The 18,067-nt window shown below is 56.3% G+C and overlaps 1 protein-coding gene across 6 annotated transcripts in view; it reads right to left on the reverse strand.

Moving 5' to 3' along the window:
• The window catches only part of PNPLA7 (patatin like phospholipase domain containing 7), an 84,205-nt gene that overhangs the window by 30,659 nt on the left and 35,479 nt on the right, over positions 1 to 18,067 (reverse strand). For all 6 annotated transcript variants that reach the window (XR_007916455.2, XM_051838879.2, XM_051838876.2 and 3 more), the window contains 6 exons: positions 11,909 to 11,986; positions 10,873 to 11,078; positions 8,587 to 8,718; positions 7,484 to 7,607; positions 6,227 to 6,340; positions 2,318 to 2,387 (listed from right to left, as the gene is read on the reverse strand). Coding sequence is in view for 5 of the 6 variants with exons in the window: in XM_051838879.2 (XP_051694839.2) it covers positions 2,318 to 2,387; positions 6,227 to 6,340; positions 7,484 to 7,607; positions 8,587 to 8,718; positions 10,873 to 11,078; positions 11,909 to 11,986 (724 nt within the window). In the remaining variant the exon portion in view is untranslated. The remainder of the gene's footprint in view (positions 1 to 2,317; positions 2,388 to 6,226; positions 6,341 to 7,483; positions 7,608 to 8,586; positions 8,719 to 10,872; positions 11,079 to 11,908; positions 11,987 to 18,067) is intronic.

Raw genomic sequence — 18,067 nt, forward strand, 5'->3', positions numbered from 1 at the left:
GTCATTGCCCATGGCCTTCCCCTTGGGACGTCTGGGCCTTGTATTTAAACTGTTGGTTTCATTTGTGTCCAAAAAAATTGAGGCTATAAAATTACAAATGATGATTACCCAGGGGGATGAAAGACCTTCAGCCGTGACATAACCAGATTTATCTCACCCCTCTAATGGGTCCTGCCAAGGCCCACGTTCAGCTTGCAGAAGTTACAGAAGACAGACACGGCTCTCAGTGTTAGGTAGGAAGTTAGTTAGAAATCAGCCTACGTGTGCGAGAAGGGTCTGAGAAAACTGACATCCACACAGTCCATACAGCATCTGCATTTCAAAGTCACCCCATAACCTTCCAGGTGTAGCCCAGTATCTGCACTTCAGAGCCCCGCCCAGACCCTGATAATCTCCCAGGTAGTCCCCCCCCACCTAGCCTGATAACCTCCCAGGTGGTCCCCCCACACCTGGCCTGATAACCTCCCAGGTGGTCCCCCCACACCTGGCCTGATAACTTCCCAGGTGGTCCCCCCACACCTAGCCTGATAACCTCCCAGGTGGTCCCCCCACACCTGGCCTGATAACCTCCCAGGTAATCCCCCCACACCTGGCCTGATAACCTCCCAGGTAATCCCCCCACACCTGGCCTGATAACCTCCCAGGCGGTCCCCCCACACCTGGCCTGATAACTTCCCAGGTGGTCCCCCCACACCTGGCCTGATAACCTCCCAGGCAGTCCCCCATCTACCTGGCCTGGTGATCTTCCAGGCGGTCTCCCCTTCTTCCTGGCTTGATGACCTTCCAGGCAGTTCCCACTTCCACCTGGCCTGATAACTTCCCAGGTGGTCCCCCCACACCTGGCCTGATAACTTCCCAGGTGGTCCCCCCCCCATCTACCTGGCCTGATAACCTCCCAGATGGTCCCCCCACATCTGGCCTGATAACTTCCCAGGTGCCCCCCCCACCTGGCCTGGTAACCTTCCAGGCGGTCCCCCCTTCCACCTGGCCTGGTAAACATCCTTCCTCTAAGGCAGGCATCCTAGAGCTAAGCCCCTTGGCAGACACCAGCCAGGCTTCCTTCGACAACCTCAGTGGAAAACTTGGAAAGGTATTTTTCATATTTACATCCAACAAGTCCTTTGTTCTTGAAGAGAAGGGCGGGGGAGAAAGGCGGGAAGGCAAGACCCATTCCCTTAAAACCCCAGCCTAAATGTAAACTGGGCTCTCGCTCAGGTTCTGTCTGGAGGGGTGCCCATCATTCTTGTGGATGCCCTACCCTAAGAAACCTTGCCACCTTGCTTTCCACTGCTCTCTGCCTCATGCCTGAATTCTTTCTTGCGCGAAGACAAGAATCCATGGTTTTTTTCTCCGGTAACATCAGTACTCCTCAAGAACAGGAATTGAAAATAAAGAAGGGGAGGTTATTTCCCAGGGCAAAGCCTGCACAAGCCAGAGAGGCCCCTGCCCCACCCAGAACAGGTGCCCCCTGAGCAGAAGTCCCGCCCACGCCCTGCTGCTTCGCACAGGTGAGATCCAAGATGGCTGCCAAGCTGAGCACAACACTCAGCAGGCCTCCCTATCGTCTCATTTCCATGGGAAGTCACCCTCCTGGGTGGAGGAACCATGAATGGACAAAAAAGGAGGCGGCTCCCAGATCCCAGAACTCCAGGACCAACCCCCCCAGTCACTGGCACGCCCACCCCCATTCCCTGTGTCCTGAGCCCCGGGCTCCTCAGCCCCAGGAGGGGAGAAGCCGACCTGTCAGGCTCCACCCCCTCCAAGGTCCCCTCCTTGGCCACAGAACACAGCCGTGCTGCGGATGCTAAGCTTCGGTTTTGCCACCAGCTTTGCAACACTGAACAGACACAGGACCTGGTTTTGAGGTCTCTGCCCACTGCTACAGGGGAGTAGCAGAAATTCACTTCAAATACAGCAGCCCAGGAAGGCTGAGAGTAAACCAGAAGCAGACACATCATGTGCTGAGGAGTGTCTTCCCAAAGCCCACGCCCACTCGTAGGCTCAGTGGACTCAGTGGTTGTGGATGTAATCAAATTCAGGTCATCCACACCAGGTCAGGCCCACACCCTCTGTGTGTCCGTCCATCCCTTCAGCAAATGTCCACTACCAAGCACAAGGTCGCCACTGTGCAGAAGACCCAGCCCGTCTTCACGTAGCTCCCCTGTGGCGGCTGGTTGTGCAGCCAGGCAGGCTGCAGCTCTGGCCTCCAGGGCCAGGTGGGGCTGGTGGCTGGGTGGGGAACCACAGCAGAGAGGGGCTCTACGGAGGGCTGTGGGTGGGTGGGCAGGGCCCCCAAGGCTGGGGTAAGGTGACCCACCTGTCACAGGTCCCTGCTGAAGGCTGCCCAGGATTTTCTCGCCCAAAAGATGGATCAAACGCGTCACCACCTGGGGGCAGAGTAAGCAGACAGACCTCTAAATACAAAACTATTATTTAAAAGATGTATTTATTTGAAAGATGGAGACAGAACGAGCTTCCAAATCCACTGGTTCACTCTGCGAATGGTCACAGCAGTCAGGGCTGGGCCAGGCGGAAGCCAGGAGCCTGAACTCCATCTTGGCCTCCCACATGGGTGGCAGAGACCCGAGTACTTGAGTCGTCACTGCTGCCCCAGGTGCATTAGCAGACCCCATGATGACACTGAAATCGTGTCGAGACTCAGGACACGCGGTGTTGGACCCGCTTTTTCAAAACTGCTCTTGACTATAATTCCTGTGGGCTCTGCACAGTGGAGCCCCAGCCACCTCTTTGGTTGCCAGGGAAGTGGGATGAGGATGAGGAGACATCCAACGCCAGGGGCTTTGGTGGGATGGCAGGTGTGATGGCACAGCTCTGTCACTCCGAGCCTCATCGGCCTCTCCCCTTCACTTACAGTAGCAAGCAGACAATCCAGGAGGAAGCCACCCAAGGCCTGAAGGCAACACAAGGACAGGCTGGTGGGGTTCCTCCTGAGGGGGTACCACTGGGACGTAGGCTGGTCCTGAGGCGCACCCAGTAACAGTCTAAGCTAGAAAGATGAGCACTGGAATAAGGCTACTTTGGGTTGTATTAAAATACATTAGGTGGCCGGCGCCGCGGCTCACTAGGCTAATCCTCCGCCTGCGGTGCTGGCACACTGGGTTCTAGTCCCAGTCGGGGCACCGGATTCTGTCCTGGTTGCCCCTCTTCCAGGCCAGCTCTCTGCTGTGGCCCGGGAAGGCAGTGGAGGAGGGCCCAAGTGCTTGGGCCCTGCACCCCATGGGAGACCAGGAGAAGCACCTGGCTCCTGCCTTTGGATCAGCGCGGTGCGCCGGCTGCAGCGCGCCGTCCGTGGCGGCCATTGGAGGGTGAACCAACGGCAAAAGGACGACCTTTCTGTCTCTCTCTCTCACTATCCACTCTGCCTGTCAAAAAAATAAAAAATAAATAAAAAAATACATTAGGTTTTTAGGGTTGTAGACAAGTATTCAAAATTAGAATGTCAAATATCTGGAGTTTACTTTTTAAAAAATGCTATTTTAATTCATTTTTAACTGACAAATAAAATTGCTATAATTTACTTTCTTTCTTTTGATAGAGTTAGACAGTGAGAGAGAGAGATAGAGAGAAAGGTCTTCCTTCTGTTGGTTCACCCCCCAAATGGCTGCCACGGCCGGCGCGCTGCGCCGATCCAAAGCCAGGAGCCAGGCACTTCCTCCTGGTCTCCCATGCAGGTGCAGGGCCCAAGCACTTGGGCCATCCTGCACTGCCTTCCCGGGCCACAGCAGAGAGCTGGACTGGAAGAGGAGCAACCAGGACAGAACCAGCACCCCAAATGGGACTAGAACCTGGAGTACTGGCACTGCAGGCGGAGGATTAGCCTAGTGAACTGCGGCGCCGGCCACTGTAATTTGCTTTCAAACACTTTGATTAAAAGCAAAAAGAGCTCTGTGCTTTAACTGCTCGTGTGCTGCTGTGGCAGCCCCGTGACCACAGACGACTGGAAAGGAGGCATGCGTTGCTCCAGAAACCAAGCTTCCTGGGACAGCTGAGCCCACTGAGGGTCATCTTGATGAGCCCTGGAAGGGGTGCCCCTCCTCCTCCTCCCTCTGACCCTCTGCTTTCAGCCTCAGAACTATGGAATCCAAACCACAATGAGATACCGTTCCCTACCCGAGATGATGGCTGACACCGACAGGGACTGGCACCACTAAGAGTGGCGGTGACGCCAAGCACCTGAACTCATGCAGCACTCTGAAGAGCTGTCTGCCACGTTCTTGTTTGATTTACTTGAAAGGGACACACAGAGAGAAACAGCTCTGATCCATTGACGCACTCCTCAAATGCCCACAACAGCCAAGGCCAGGCCAGGCCAGGCCAAAGCCAGGAGCCCGGAACTCCATCCTGGAACCCACGCCATCACTGCTGCCTCCCAGGATGCACCAGCCGGAAGCCTGGAATTGGGGGCAAAGCTGCACTCAAAGCCAGACACTCTGACATGGGATGCGGACACCCTGAGGAGAGTCTTAACCACTGCTCACCCACTTCATGACCCAGCAATTCCAGTCTTGAGTGTTTGGCAAGAGAAATGACAAAATTGTCCAGTAGAGATATCTGTGCTGGGGCCGGCACTGTGGTGTGGCTGGAAAGGCTGCCGCCTGCAGTGCCGGCATCCCATGTGGGCGCCATTCAAGTCCCGGCTGCTCCACTTCCCATCCAGCTCTCTGCTGTGGCCTGGGAAAGCACAGGAAGATGGCCCAAGTCCTTGAGCCCCTGCACCCGCGCGGGAGACCTGGAAGAATCTCCTGGCTCCTGGCTTCGGATCTGCACAGCTCTGGCCATTGCAGCCATGTTGGGGGTGAACCAGAGGATGGAAGGCCTCTCTCTCTCTTTCTGCTTCTCCTTCTTCCTCTGTGTAACTGTGACTTTCAAATAAATAAATAAAAAAGAAAATCAATATTAAAAAAAGACATTTGTGCAAGAATATGTTCAGCTGCCCCCAGCTGGAAGCAGCTCAAACATCCACCAGGCTGATGGCCCACGACCTGCACCGTGCGGTGGACCCGGACTCTGGCCACAGCACTTGCAGGGCCTCTGGGACACGGAAAACACTGCTTTCTGCATGATCTTATTCAGATGGGATGCAAGACAGAAGTGTAAAGAAGACAGGGCAGAGGGCTGACTGGGGGCCAGGACAGCCAACAAGTCCACCAAGAGTGACCAAGGGTTCTGGGGCAAGCACAGGGCACACCGTCCTGGCACTCAGCCTCAGGCCACTGCCAACAGGTGCTGTCTCCCGGCCAGCAGCAGCTCACCACCTAGGAAAGCTGCACACGTGCCCAGTGGTGCCAGCACGAGCCACATGGGGGGCTGTGAAGGGGGTCACAGGGCCACTATTGATGCCATCCACAGGGCACAGACTGCAGCAGCCCCCACAGCTGACCGATGTTCACCTGCACCGTGTGCGGCAGGCCCTTGAGGGCTGTCAGTGCAGCAAGACGGGCGTCAGCACACCGCCCCTAGAACCTGCTGCCTCTGAGGTGCCGCCGGGATCCTCCAACAAGGGCCCTGCTGTCCTGGCCTGGTGACTCCCCACACAGAGAACAAGGCCAGAACCAAGCAAATCAAGGAAGGGCAGCAGCTGCTGCAGCCCCTCAGGCCACATTCCACACGTCCGCACTCGTAGGACAGCAACGTCAACATGGTCGCCACTGTGACACAGGCCAGCTGAGGGGAGGGTGGGCAAGGACCACGTGGTGATCCCTGGAGGTGAGGTCTGGGCAGGTGGTGGGGATGGTCTGGGCGAGGCCCTGGGAATGTGGGGGCCGCTCATCCCCTATCTCTCCATTTGTCCCAGAACGGACAATTTACGTTATGCGATTAAAGATCAAACAGACCTGCCCGGCAGCTCCTCTGGCTCCTCGCTGCTGGGCAGCCTTGACCAGACCTCCAGCTCTCTGAGGGCAGACTCTGTCACTTTCGGAGCTGCACCATGGCACTAGCCACAGAACAACACCAGAAGCAGCACGTATAACAGCCCTGGGAGCGTCTGGACGCCCCAAGCTTCGCTGCCTGGACTGCTCACCCGTCCCACCTGCCCTGAGATGAGCACGTGGGAAAGCCCCATGCACTCAGAGCCACGTGTTCAAGTGTCACTTCCTCCAAACCACCCAACCTGCTCACCCCAGTCGGTCACATCTGCACTTTGACCAATGCGCCACCTGACTTCAAGGCACAGTTCAGAACAAGAACCTGGCCCCACTCTTACCTGTGGGTACCTGCGCTTGATGGATGTCAGGGCTCCTGCAGGCAGCTTGGCCAGTTCTGAGTCCCGTACAGCGTGTACTGTGGTTGCCCTGACCTGGTGGGTCAGCGCCTCCACCTGAGGAAGAGGAAGTGGGCACTGGGGCTGCACTGCCCAGGAGGGGCAGGGCGGCCACACCTGGGGCGCAGTGGTCCAGCAGACAGCAGCCTGCAGGAGAGCCACACACAGCTGTAGAGCTTAGGAAGCAAGGGCGGGGGCAAAATGACTGCCAAATCCTCTGCTCTGTGCGGGCGGAATCCAGTGAGTGCTCGGGCTGGCAGGACCACTGAGCATGCCAGCAGCCCAGGTGGGTCTCAGGGTCGGGCTCTGGCCCCCACTCCGGCCGGCACAGGGCCATCTGGACGTCCTGCAGGAGCACGTGCCTCTGGAGAAGCGTGGACCCGGGCCCACCGATGCGGCCCACGTCTGGCGTGTTACCCAAGGCATCGTGCAGGCATCTTGCTGGTTGTGCACACTTTCAGCCAAGAGGCTGCAGTGCACACTGCGTGGTCCACAGAAGGCGGGGCCACCTGGGTCTTGGTCGAGTCTGAGGTTCTGAGGCCTCAGAGCCTTGCCTAGGGAGCACGTGGAGGCAAGGGCAGATGTGGTGACAGAGCCCTCATGGGTCCCAAGGGCCGCACATGAGGAAGGAGCCCTGGGCACACACTACCAGGTGCTGCAGCCTCAGAGACGCTGTCCTGAAGACAGGCCTGGAGGCCGAGAGCCCCTGGGCTTCCCCAAACTCTGGTTTAAAACAAATCAACAGAACTCCAAGCTCCAGGAAACATTATCTTAAAACTATTCTTCCTGCAGACACACGAGCTCCCCACGGCAGCATCTCAGGGCCAGCCAGCTGCAGCTATGATGGAGGGACCTGCCTGTGCCTGGACGTAGCTGCCTGCTGTGCGAGGCGGCTCCGGAGGCCCGGACGCACAGCCAGTTGCCTTCCCTGTTGCTATCCATCTACCAGGGCCACAGACTAGCTGGGAGCAAGTGAGCTGTGTGCCCAGAAAACCAAGGACAGCTCCCCCTGTCCCCAGCTTCCTGGAAGGCTCCCGCAGCCCAGCCCTTATGGACTCCCAGAGGGCAGAGCCTCAGGGTTCAGAGACCAGCTCCCTACAGGTCATTGTACTGCTGTACTCCCCACACCCAGGCAACCTGCCAGGCAGTGGCAGACAGCAAGACAGGAGTGGGGGCAGGGCAGCAGACTCCAATACCCACCACTCCAACAAGGTCTCCGCGGCCGTACTCCCCGACCAGGCGCTTTTTTCCATCTTCCTTCCGGACCACAGAGCGTAGCCGGCCGCTGAGGACGATGTATGTGCAGTCAGACTTGTCACCCTGCCTGTGGAGACAGAGGCTTGGAGCCCGCAACTCACCAGCACCCCCCCAGCCCCAGCCCCCATCCCCGACACCCGGGGAACCTCAGAGTACACAGAAATATAAACATGCAGTCTTCTCAGTTAAAAGTTTGGAAAAATGTAGTTGTTCTTCACAAAAATAAATACGTTAACATGTATGGGTTTATCGTCAGTTTCAAAGAAGTAACTATAGGCCAGCACCGTGGCTCACTAGGCTAATCCTCTGCCTTCGGTGCCGGCATCCCGGGTTCTAGTCTCGGTTGGGGTGCCGGGTACTAGTCCTGGTTGCTCCTCTTCCAGTCCAGCTCTCTGCCGTGGCCTGGGAGGGCAGCAGAGGATGGCCCAAGTGCTTGAGTCCCTGCACCCGCATGGGAGACCAGGAGGAAGTACCCGGCTCCTGGCTTCGGATCGGTGCAGTGTGCCGGCCGTAGTGGCCATTAGGGGAGTGAACCAACGGAAGGAAGACCTTTCTCTCTCTCTCTCTCTCACTGTCTATAACTCTCTCTGTGTCTCTCTCTCTTACTGTCTAACTCTGCCTGGAGGAAAAAAATAATAAGACGTAACTACAGAATTTTAGTTTTAATTTTCAGCACCATGGGAACTGCCGGCTGTCTCCAGGCCCGCCAGTGGGCTGAGTGAGCCTGGTCGGTGACGGAGCTCGGAGCAGCCCGTCTCAGGTGCGACACTCCCTCAGTGCTCAGCGCAGGAGCAGCTCAAACAAGCGCTCTTGTCAGTGAGGCCCCACTGGTCATTTTCAGGGATGGGGTGGGTTTCTGTGTCTGGACATGGGAAGACACCCTACAGAAATGTGCCCGGGAGGACGGCCCTGAGCGCTCTTCCCAGGGGGCCTCCTCCTGGGGGTGGGCCGAGGAAGTGCACCCCCCAGTGACCTCCACAGGGATCAGCTCTGCCCACCAGCTGCACGGATGTCAGGAAGGAGAGGCAGAAGCCTGCGGGTCTCACCTGTACACCGCACGGCCGGCCTCCACCTCCACCCAGTCCAGAGCGAAGTCGATCTGCCGCACAAAGGGTGACATCCTCCTCACGACGGTGTGCGCGACGCTCAGGACGACAGTCGGCTGCCTCCGCATGATTCTGCCAGGGCAGCCCAGTCAGCCCTGGCCCCCACTCTAGCTCCCTGTGCTACCCGGCACCCCAACACTCTGCTCCTTCCTCAGGGTCACGGCTCTGAAAGGCAGGTGTGAGGCCCGCAGCCCCTACCTTCGACCAGGGGCCACCTGCCCACTTGGGGCGGGACCACTGGCCAAGGGCTGGAACAGAGCAAGATGCCCGTCAGCTGCCTGCTCTTTGGTGCCACAGCACTGCCTGCCACATGCCCAGCGGCCAGTGCTTGGGAGGCTGGGGCAGCCCCCCAGCATCATCCACTCATGAGTGCCCTTGAGCCCGAGCTATGCCCAAGGCCTGGGTCCTGGCTGTGGAACTGCACACCCCACTCTGGAGACAGTGCCCAGCCAGACCACAGGGATCCTGGAGCCTGGGTAGGGAGGGGGAAGAGGAGCTGAGGGCTCTGACCCAGGGACACCACCATCTCCCTGGTGGCCTGTGTGGACGAGCAGCAGCAGGGGCATCCCGAGGTCCAGGGGCCCAGCATCAGGCAGAAAGAACGAACATGCAGTCGTTTACTCCTATCTGATGCAGCAAATGCAGTAATATTCAGTCATTTACTGCACACCAGAGGTGGGGCCCTCTGACACTGTGAGGAGACGGAAAGGCAGCAGCTGGCTGACAAGGGCCCCAGAGAGGACGATCTGGAACTCACAGCCCTGCATGCTGAGGTCCCCAGGAAACCATCTGGGTCGTGTCTGTAGGCTGGGGACTGCCTGAATCAGGGGCCCTCACACCTAGCACAGACAAGGCCACACATGGACACATGCGCGTGCGCACACACACACACACACACGACACAGACGGGTACATGTGCAGGGAATACAGCCTCATCCAGGCTGAGCAGCCACGGGCAGTTGCACGAGACAGATCCTGGACAGTGTGTCTGTGGGTACTGGGCCTCTCCTGGACAGACAGGCAAGTGTGGGACTGCGGGGTGGAGGGTCGGGAGCACCTGTGCATCTCAGCGACAGGCAGATCCACGCAGCCCTGTCCTGCGGCCTCCCTAAGCCTCCATTCCCTTCTGTAACGCAAGGTGATGGCCCAAGACACAGCACACTGGACAGCAGAGGACACAGTATCAGCGTACTGGACCACAGTCACCTGGCCAGTCCCGGAAGATGGACCTCTGCAGGTCCTCCCCAGCACACTGAGGCCCGGCTCCTGAGACCCAGGCCGCGGCAGAGCTGAGGGTGGGGCTGCCTGGCTGGGCTGAGACCACCACCTCCTTGACAGCTGGGGCCACTGCTCTGAGATGCTTGCTGAGCTTCCCCCACTGACCTTGGGCCCCTGACCTCCCCTCCTCATCTCCTTGACCCTAAGACACAAGAGCTCTGGGCCTCTGCAGGATCTGGCCTGGGTGAGGGAGAGGAACTCTAGACACACACAGGGGGCCGCCGGCTGAGCCAGTGGCTACGAGGGTAGGGGTTTCCTGAACTGAACTTTAGGCTGCAAGGAGATTCTGGACCCCAGCACATCAGAAGCCTCAATGGCAGAACGTGAGGTCGTCTTCATGTGGTGCCCAGGGACCTCCAGGGACGAGGGGCCTGACACCAGCATTCCTGACCTCAGGGCCAGCAAGGGAGCTGGTCCAGGGGCCCCCAGGCAGGCTGGGAACATCTCTGGGCCTGGAGGAGCAGACTCTGGGTTCAGGTTGACAAAGGGTTTCCAGCCCAGTGCCTGAAGATGGCGCTGACTGCCCTAAGCACAAAGTGAGCCAGCAGGGCCTGTGCACCCCAGGCGGAGCCGCTTCCACCCACTGGCTTTGCCTTCCTCCCCTGGATCTGCTGTGGGCCAGGCCAAAGAGGCAGGGCAACCCCACAGCACCAACACAGGCTCCACACTGCAACAAACTCTGACGGCACAGAACTGACCCGCAGGATGCAGACAAGCTGGGTCAGTGCCACGTGCCCGTGGAGAAGGCAGCACGTGCCACACGTCCTCGGGCCAGACGAGGCGCCACTGGCTGACAGCGTACACACAAGCGTGCAGCCAGCGAGAGGCAGCAGGGACTAACCATGGCACATGAGAGTCCTCAGGGCAGACGTGGGCAGTGGCAGGAGGACCCCAGGAGGGAAGTGGGGGGAGGGGCATGCCCACGGCCCAGCCCCTTGTAGAACTCACTCATAGAAGTGGGCCTTAGAGATGGACAGGAAGCTGCAGTCCCTGTTGGCCCTGATGGTGAACATGAGGGGCTCGCCTGTGAGCACGGCCAGCTGACCCACCATCTCCCCGGGGTGTGTGAGGAACAGGCAGGTGTCCTCCTCGCTGTCAATCTTCCGCTGGTACACGTGCAGCAGGCCCGAGACCACAAAGAGGATGTTGACATCCTAACAAAGCCAAGGGCAATGGCTCAGGGGTGGCGGGGTGACCCAGAGCCTTGTGGAGAATGCCCGGGATGGCCAGAGCTGGGCAGGGGTGGCCTGAGACATCATGGACCCAGGGCCCAGGCTCGGTCCCTGAGCCCCAGCGTGTGGCCAGCACTGGGCCCCACGCAGCTGTCGCTGTCTCTCTGTACAGTCCGCTGACACGGCCAGCCCTGGGCACAAGCTCTCACCAGGAATGCCCAGCAGTATCTGTGTTCTGACTGCATCATCATCCACCCCAGAACTTGTTTTTACAGATGCACCCACCTCCCCTTCCCATGCTTAACTGTTCCACACAGACACCGTCAGCCCGAGAGTCTCACAGAAGACAAAACAAACTCTCTTCTACACACCACATCTGGACCAGGCCTCTGAGGGTCTCCCTGCCTCAACCGCAGACCAACCCCTGACCCTTTCCATACCCTCGGTACCCTGCACACATCGCTCACATTCCTGTCCAACACCTGCAAATACACCCCAGGAACCAGTCTGGGGCTGATCCTGACTTGGACCCACCATGGGACCTCTTCCCAAATCTGCTCATCCTGCCCGAATCTCAGAGAGCAGAGGGCCGAGGCTTCAGGCACCAAGGTGGTGTGGCTGAAGCTGCTGGGGCTGTGGGCTGCCCTAGGGCAGGCTGTGTCTGGAGGGATGCTGCACCGTCCACTGTGTCTAGTGCAAGTCCAGGTTGAGCCCTAGTGAAGCTGCCATCCTCTGGGGCTCCTCTCAGCACTGGGCTACAACACTGGACAATCCCAGGGGCCACTCCCTGAGGACCAAGGCCTTCCACTTACCTGGTCCCCTTGTCTCGACACCACGGTGCCTGCAGGCACATGGAGAAGTGTCACCCGGCCATCCAGCAGGGAGGCGTCCTAGAACACAGAGCAAGCTTCAGGAAGAGACACTTAAGTGAAGGCAAAAGGGATGGAACCTGGGCCAAGAGCCACACACAACTGGGGGTCGAGGCTCTGCTCTGAGAGCTGCCCTGAGCACTGCCGTCCAGTCCTGGACTCGATGGACATCAGAACTCTCGGGGTAGTCCCAGCACAGGGACAGACAAGATGTGTAGAACGTAACGGAAAATACAGAAGTGAGCTCAATATTTTTGTCATTTTTTGAGGAGACAGGCTGCATTTCAGGGAGAATGGATGCTGGTTTTAATGTGTGGCACTGGCATAGCAAGCAAGAGAACCAACTGGGATACCTTGTCCATACTCCTGTAAAAACCCCTTCCTACACGCAATGCAGCCAGGGCAGGTTCAGCTGAACACCCAAGATGCTCCAGCAGACAACGGGAAGTCTTCCAATGAGCACCAACCAGAGAAACGCAAGGAGCCCCAGAGGAAAACACGGCCTGTAGGATAATCCCTTCAAAGGTCTGAAACATCAGAATGTTTAACTAGAGGTCACAGTGAAAGTAGAGCAAAAAGAAATGGAAAACTCATTGGTCATCCTGGGAAGATGAAGAGAAACCACGTCATTGATTCAAACCCCCCCAGTGCTGACGGCAAAGGGGCCTCAGGAAGGCATCAAAGGCTGTGACGCACCACACACTTACACTGCCTGGCAGGCAGCACAGCAAGGCTGGGGCCAGGGAGGGGCATGGAGGGGAGGAACCTGACCCGGCCCAGGTCCACCCGGCACGCTGCAGGGGGCAGCAAAGACTCATAGCAGCCAACTTCCCTCCCCAGAAGCCACCACTGACCTTGGCATCCCTAAAACAAGAAGCCGCGAGGAAAACACCTATGGGGGGAGAGGAGGAGAGGAGCCCTAAAGGGGCGCCCAGGAGAAACACATGCCCCTCACAATCATGATCTCAGTGGGGCTGCGAGAAACCTGGGTACCAAAAAGCAGCAGGAGACACTCCGGATTACTGTCAGACTGTTAGAACTGATAATGTCATGTTTAAAAACAGCCATGGCCAGGGGACGGTGCTGTGGAACAGCGGGTTAAAGCCCGAGCCTGCAGCACCAGCATCCTATATGGGCAACGGTTCGAGTCCCAGCTACTCCTCTTCTGATCCAGCTCTCTGCTATGACCTAGGAAAACAGTAGAAGATGGCCCAAGTCCTTGGGCCCCTGCACCCACGTGGGAGACCTGGAGGAATCTCCTGGCTCCTGGCTTTGGATCAGCTCATCTCTGGCTGTTGCAGTCATTTGGAGAGTGAACCAGTGGAATGGAAGACCTCTCTCCCTTTCTGGCTCTATCTCTCTTTGTTTTTTGTTTGTTTGTTTTGTTTGTTTGTTTGACAGGAAGAGTTAGAGAGAGAGAGAAAGAGAGAGAGAGAGAGAGAGAGAGAGAAAGGTCTTCCTTTTCCGTTGGTTCACCCCCCAAATGGCTGTTGCAGCCAGCGTGCTGCGGCCGGCGCACTGTGCTGATCTGAAGCCAGGAGCCGGATACTTCCTCCAGGTCTCCTGTATGGGTGCAGGGCCCAGGCACTTGGGCCATCCTCCACTGCACTCCCGGGCCACAGCAGAGAGCTGGACTGGAAGAGGAGCAACCGGGACAGAATCCGGCGCCCCAACTGGGACTAGAACCTGGGGTGCCAGCGCCATAGGCAGAGGATTAGCCAAGTGAGCCGTGGCACTGGCCTCTACCTCTCTTAATACTTTTCTTTTTTTTCTTTTCTTTTCTTTTTAATATTTATTTATTTGAAAGTCAGAATTACACAGAGAGAGGAGAGGCAGAGAGTGAGAGAGAGAGAGGTCTTCCATTCTACTGGTTCACTCCCCAGCTGGCCACAACGGCCGGAGCTGCACCTATCGGAAGCCAGAAGCCAGGAGCCTCCTCTGGGTCCCCCATGCTGATGCAGGGGCCCGAGGATTTGGGCCATTTTTACTGCCTTCCCAGGCCACAGCAGAGAGCTGGATTGGAAGCGGAGCAGCCGGGTCTCGAACTGGCGCCCACGTGGGATTCCGGTGCTTCAGGCCAGGGCATTAACCTACTGGGCCACAGCAATGGCCCCAAATAAAATAAATCTTAAAAAAAAAAAAAAAAAGCCTTGTCCAAAGCAGGTAACTGGCCTAGCAATTAAGATACCCGTGGAACAGCTAGGGGCAGAGTGTTTGACTGCAGATCAAGATACTCATGGTCCCATATCAGAGTGCCTGGCTGGGGTCTTGGCTCCTATGTTCCTGTCCTCAGCATCCTGGCTAATGCCCACCCTGGGAAACAGTGATCACCGATGGCTCAAGTGCGTGGGAGACATGGATAAAGTTCCTGGCTCCAGACATTTGGGGAATGAACCAATAGATGGGAGAGATCTCTGTCTATCTGCCTATCTCTGTCTCTCAAATAACTAAATTAATTAATTAATTAAAAAATGGCCCGTTACAGGACTGGCCTGTAGCGCCGGCATCCCATATAGGCACCAGTTCGATTTCTGGCTACTCCATTGCCAATCCAGCTCTCTGCTAATGTGCCTGGGATAGGAATAGAAGATGGCCCAAGTGCTTGGGTCCCTGCACCCACATAGGAGACCAGAAGCAGCTCCTGGCTACTGGCCTCAGCCTGGCCCAGCCCTGGCCATTACAACCATTTGGGAAGTGAACCAGCAGACAGAAGATCTGTGTCTCCCTCTCTCTGTGTCACTTTGCCTTTCAAATAAAATAATAATTTAAGGGCCCGGCGCCGTGGCTCACTTGGTTAATCCTCTGCCTGCAGCACCGGCATCCCAGATGGGCACCAGGTTCTAATCCCGGTTGCTCCTCTTCCAGTCCAGCTCTCTGCTGTGGCCCAGGAGTGCAGTGGAGGATGGCCCAAGTGCTTGGGCCCCTGCACCCACATGGGAGACCAGGAGGAGGCACCTGGCTCCTGGCTTCGGGTCGGCACAGCGCTGGCCGTAGTGGCCACTTCAGGGGTGAACCAATGGAAGGAAGACCTCTCTCTCTCTCTCTCTCTGTCTATAACTCTACCTTTCAAATAAATAAATCTTTAAAAAATAATAATTTTTAAAAAAGAAAGAAATTTTTAGAAACACATCAGCCAGCTGCAGGTATGGACCCTACAGAGACACTGATCGGTGCAGGAAAGGAGCTGTGAACAGAGTGCATGAGGCAGCAGTGGTGGCCTTAACATTGCTCTTATGAGAGCAATAAGAACATGGCCCTGAATAAAAGAGCAACGTGTGAAAGGACACGGTGAAAATTTTCAGGCAGAAAATAACTGGGGGTTGGGGGGAAGGACTGGTTGTACAAAGGTGAGCCAGGCAAGGGTCACCACACGGGGCCATCCCTGCCACTTTTATCATGCTTGGAGCTGTCCATAATGAGTAAGAAAATCTAAAAATCTAGATAAACTGATGACCAAATATAAGAAAAATAATAAAAATATCAAAATGAAATAGAGAAAATAGCATAATAAAATATCCCGAAAATGTTATTGCTAGATTAAATACAACCTCCAACATTTTAAGTCTAATGAAGGAATTCAGAAGCCCACATTCATGACTTCCGGGTGACCCAGAGAGCCTCAATCCCGGATCCTGGGTAGAGGATCTCAGATGCCGGCAGGGGCATGGATATGGTGTCCTGGACTGCAGGCAGTGCTGGGATCTTGGCAAAAGCAGACACCAGGGCCGCACTGTGGTGTAACCGGTTAGACCCTTGCCTGTGATGCTGGCATCCTATATGGGCACCGGTCCAAGTCCTGAGTCTTGGCCATTCCACTTCCAACCCAGCTCCCTGCTAACGACTTTGGAAAGCAAAGAAAGACGGGAGACCCAGCCTTGGCCGTTGCGGCCATTTGGGCAGTGAACCAGTGGATGGGAGATCTCTCTCTGTCTCTCTCTCTTCTAACTCTTTCAAATAAATAAATAAATCTTTACAAAATTAAATAAATCTTTAAAAAAAAAAAAAAAGCAGAGATGGTTTCTGGAGAGGACAACATCTTCTTGAGCCTGTGACGTCTCAGACAAGCATGGGGGCACTGACCAGTAGTAAACGGCATCAAGATATCAAGGCCCAGCAGGGGCAAGACTGCGAGTGAGAGCTGCAGGGACTAAGGCAAGCACAAGACAGCCAGCGTCCACTCTGGGGGGCAGCAGATGAGGCTCCTGATTTCCACCTCGCCCAGTCCAGCTGCTGTGGGCATTTGGGGAAAAAAACACAAGATGGGAGATTACTCTCTCTGTCTCTTGCCTTTCAAGTAAATAAATACACATTTAATAAAAAGAACTCAGTGCATAAGTTTAACATCACATCAGATGCTATAAAATGAGAATTAGTGAATCCAAATGAAAATATCTACATTCAAATATAGGGATTTTGTTAATGAAAACACAGAAGAAAGGGTGAGAGTTGGAGAAATGGGGACATTCATCTGAGTCTCAGAAGGGGAGAGGAAACAGGCAGCGCTTCACAGAGATGCTGCCAGTTTTTCAAAAGGGATTCAGCGGCACAGTCTGAGGATGCCTAACGACTGTGCAAGAAAGTGAAAAGAGGCCGGCACCGCGGCTCACTAGGCTAATCCTCCGCCTAGCGGCGCCGGCACATCGGGTTCTAGTCCCGGTTGGGGCGCCGGATTCTGTCCCGGTTGCCCCTCTTCCAGGCCAGCTCTCTGCTGTGGCCAGGGAGTGCAGTGGAGGATGGCCCAGGTGCTTGGGCCCTGCACCCCATGGGAGACCAGGAAAACACCTGGCTCCTGGCTCCTGCCATTGGATCAGCGCGATGCGCCGGCCGCAGCACGCCGGCCGCGGCAGCCATTGGAGGGTGAACCAACGGCAAAAGGAAGACCTTTCTCTCTGTCTCTCTCTCTCACTGTCCACTCTGCCTGTCAAAAAAAAAAAAGAAAAAAGAAAAGTGAAAAGGGGGGCCTGCACTGTGGCACAGGTAAAGCCACCGCCCTGCAGTGTTGGCATCCTATATGTGCGTTGGTTCGAGTTGTGGCTGCTCCACTTCTTTTTTTTTTTTTTAAGGACATTTTTTCCAAAGATTTATTTATTTATTTGAAAGAGTCATATAGAAAGAGGAGAGGGAGAGAGAAAGAGGGGTCTTTCATCCGCGGGTTCACTCCCCAATTGGCTGAAACAGCGGGAGCTGCACTGATCCAAAGCCAGGAGCCAGGAGCTTCTTCTGGGTCTCCCAAGTGGGTGCAGGGGCCCAAGGACTTGGGCCATCTTCTACTGCTTTCCCAGGCCACAGCAGAGAGCTGGATTGGAAATGGAGCAGGCGGTACTTGAACCAATGCCCATATGAGATGCTGGCACTGCAGACGGCGGCTTTACCTGCTACGCCACAGCGCCGGCCCCTGCTCCACTTTTGATCCAGCTCTCTGCTAATGGCCTGGGAAAGCAGTAGAAGATGACCTAAGTCCTTGGGTCCCTGCACCCATGTAGGAGACCCGGAAAAAGCTCTGGGCTCCTGGCTTCAGATCAGCTCAGCCCTGGCCGTTTGGGGAATGGCCATTTGGCGAGTGAACCCATAGATGGAAGACCTCTCTCTCTCTCTCTTTCTCTCTCTGTGCCTCTGCCTCTGTAACTCTGCCTTTCAAATAAATAAATAAATAAATCTTTAAAAAAAAAAAAGAAGGACTCCATATCCAGCTCCAGGCCCAGAATCAAGACAAGGAAATCCCTTAGAAGCAGCAAGACCAGCAGGCAACTTCTCAGTGCAGCCCCAGGAGCCAGAGGGAGCTCCACGGCACCCCCCCCCCCAGCCTGGGAGCCAGAGGGAGCTCTACGGCACCCCCCCCCCCCCAGCCTGGGAGCCCTGCACAGACCCTTCCAGAGAAAGGCAGCAGCAGGAGCAGGACTCACCCACAACCACCAGGACCCCTCTGACCGCGTGGCTGCAGCTGCACACGGCACACATGCAGACCCCGGTCGGAAAACTCCCAAAACCACACAGCAGCCCGTGCTTGTGGCATGCGTGCTGCCAGGGTGTCGAGCGTGGTGCAGGCCCTGGTTTTCCTTCCCACCCTCATCCCCCAAAGTGGATCCAAGGGCTAACTCAATC

The sequence above is a fragment of the Oryctolagus cuniculus genome, chromosome 1 (genome assembly GCF_964237555.1).
Source record: "Oryctolagus cuniculus chromosome 1, mOryCun1.1, whole genome shotgun sequence".
Lineage (NCBI taxonomy): Eukaryota > Metazoa > Chordata > Mammalia > Lagomorpha > Leporidae > Oryctolagus > Oryctolagus cuniculus.